Raw genomic sequence first — 1,209 nt, 5'->3', positions numbered from 1 at the left:
AATAAAATAAATCTTTATAAATATATAAAAAATAGTGAATCACAAATATTAATAACACTATAAATTTTGATTTTAAAATACTAATGCAGTTATTTAATAAATTTTAACTTGAAGTTACTTTGTTTAAAACACTATAATATTTTAGTAAGTGAAGTTGTTTAACAACTAAAGAACTCTGTAAAAGCTGTATTTATTATTAGCTAATAATAAAATACCTTGCTAACAATTATTTTGTTACCGATTTCAAATGTTATTCAAAACAACAGGTAAAACTTTAACATACTAAACACTAATGACGTCTCTTCAAAAACTTTACACTAATCCGCACAAGAACTTGTTGCCATTCAACAATGGCAGACCTTGCACGAGAGGAACAGCTCCCCTCAGAAGCATGTTGAACCAAAACAACTTTGGTAACCTGAAACGAGACCAGCAGCTTCAGAGCAAATGGGGCGAAGGGTTGCTCGCAGGGGTCGCTTACTTGCACAGCGTGGGGCTTGTGCATGGCAACTTGACGCTTGACTGCTTGTACGTTGACATGAGAAATGACGAGCTGCTTGTCGGTAACCTAGACGGTTGCATGACACCTTCGCAGCTGAAGTCGTTGAGCAACGTGTCAGACCTTTACGCTCCCCCTGAAAAGTTCAGCGGAGGATCCATGAGCAGGGCGGCTGATATTTGGGCGTGCGGAGTGATACTGTACTACATCTTCAACAGGAAATTTGCTTTTACGAAAGCAGTGAGACCTGCTTCCTATCCGTCTGGGTGTATGTTTCAGTGGTACACTACTTTTGATCCTGGTTTCCTTTCAACCTCAAAGTACGAAAACCTGATCGCAGTGCTCAAGCAAATGCTGGTAACTCTTCCTGAAAATCGCAGGGAATTGATAATTATACGTAAGTTTGGTCAGCTGGTTACTGACTACTCTGACGTCAGAGTTCACGACTTTTGATTGGAAATGTAAAGTTTATACCGTCATCCCAATTTTCTTTATAATACAATAAACAATGGCTGAAAAATTACATGTGTATATTTGAAGAACTATCTAAAATTAATAAATGTACTTTGAAGTATATAAGGTTGTAATCTGAATTTATTTTCAAAATCTACAAATTTCATGACTATTTTTATTATACTTAATAAGTCAGAATTTAGATATGTACATTACAAATATTTGATAATAAAATTTGCACTATCCATAACACCTTT

General features: G+C 35.5%; 1 protein-coding gene across 1 annotated transcript; it reads left to right on the top strand.

Annotated features, from left to right (window-relative positions):
* Nucleotides 1-292: 292 nt before the first annotated feature.
* On the top strand, nt 293-952 carry LOC145832264 (uncharacterized). Its single transcript, XM_082939583.1, has one exon. It carries the CDS (start codon nt 293-295, stop codon nt 950-952), a length of 660 nt encoding a protein of 219 aa, XP_082795709.1.
* Nucleotides 953-1,209: the final 257 nt, after the last annotated feature.

The sequence above is a fragment of the Thalia democratica genome, chromosome 3 (assembly GCF_965202585.1).
Source record: "Thalia democratica chromosome 3, ktThaDemo2.hap1.1, whole genome shotgun sequence".
Taxonomy (NCBI): domain Eukaryota; kingdom Metazoa; phylum Chordata; class Thaliacea; order Salpida; family Salpidae; genus Thalia; species Thalia democratica.
Note: the sequence above shows the minus strand (reverse complement) of the source record. Positions and strands in the feature narration are given on the sequence as shown.

Coding starts and splice junctions, on each gene's coding strand:
- LOC145832264 (XM_082939583.1), top strand. CDS start 293: ATGACGTCTCTTCAAAAACTTTACACTAATCCGCACAAGAACTTGTTG.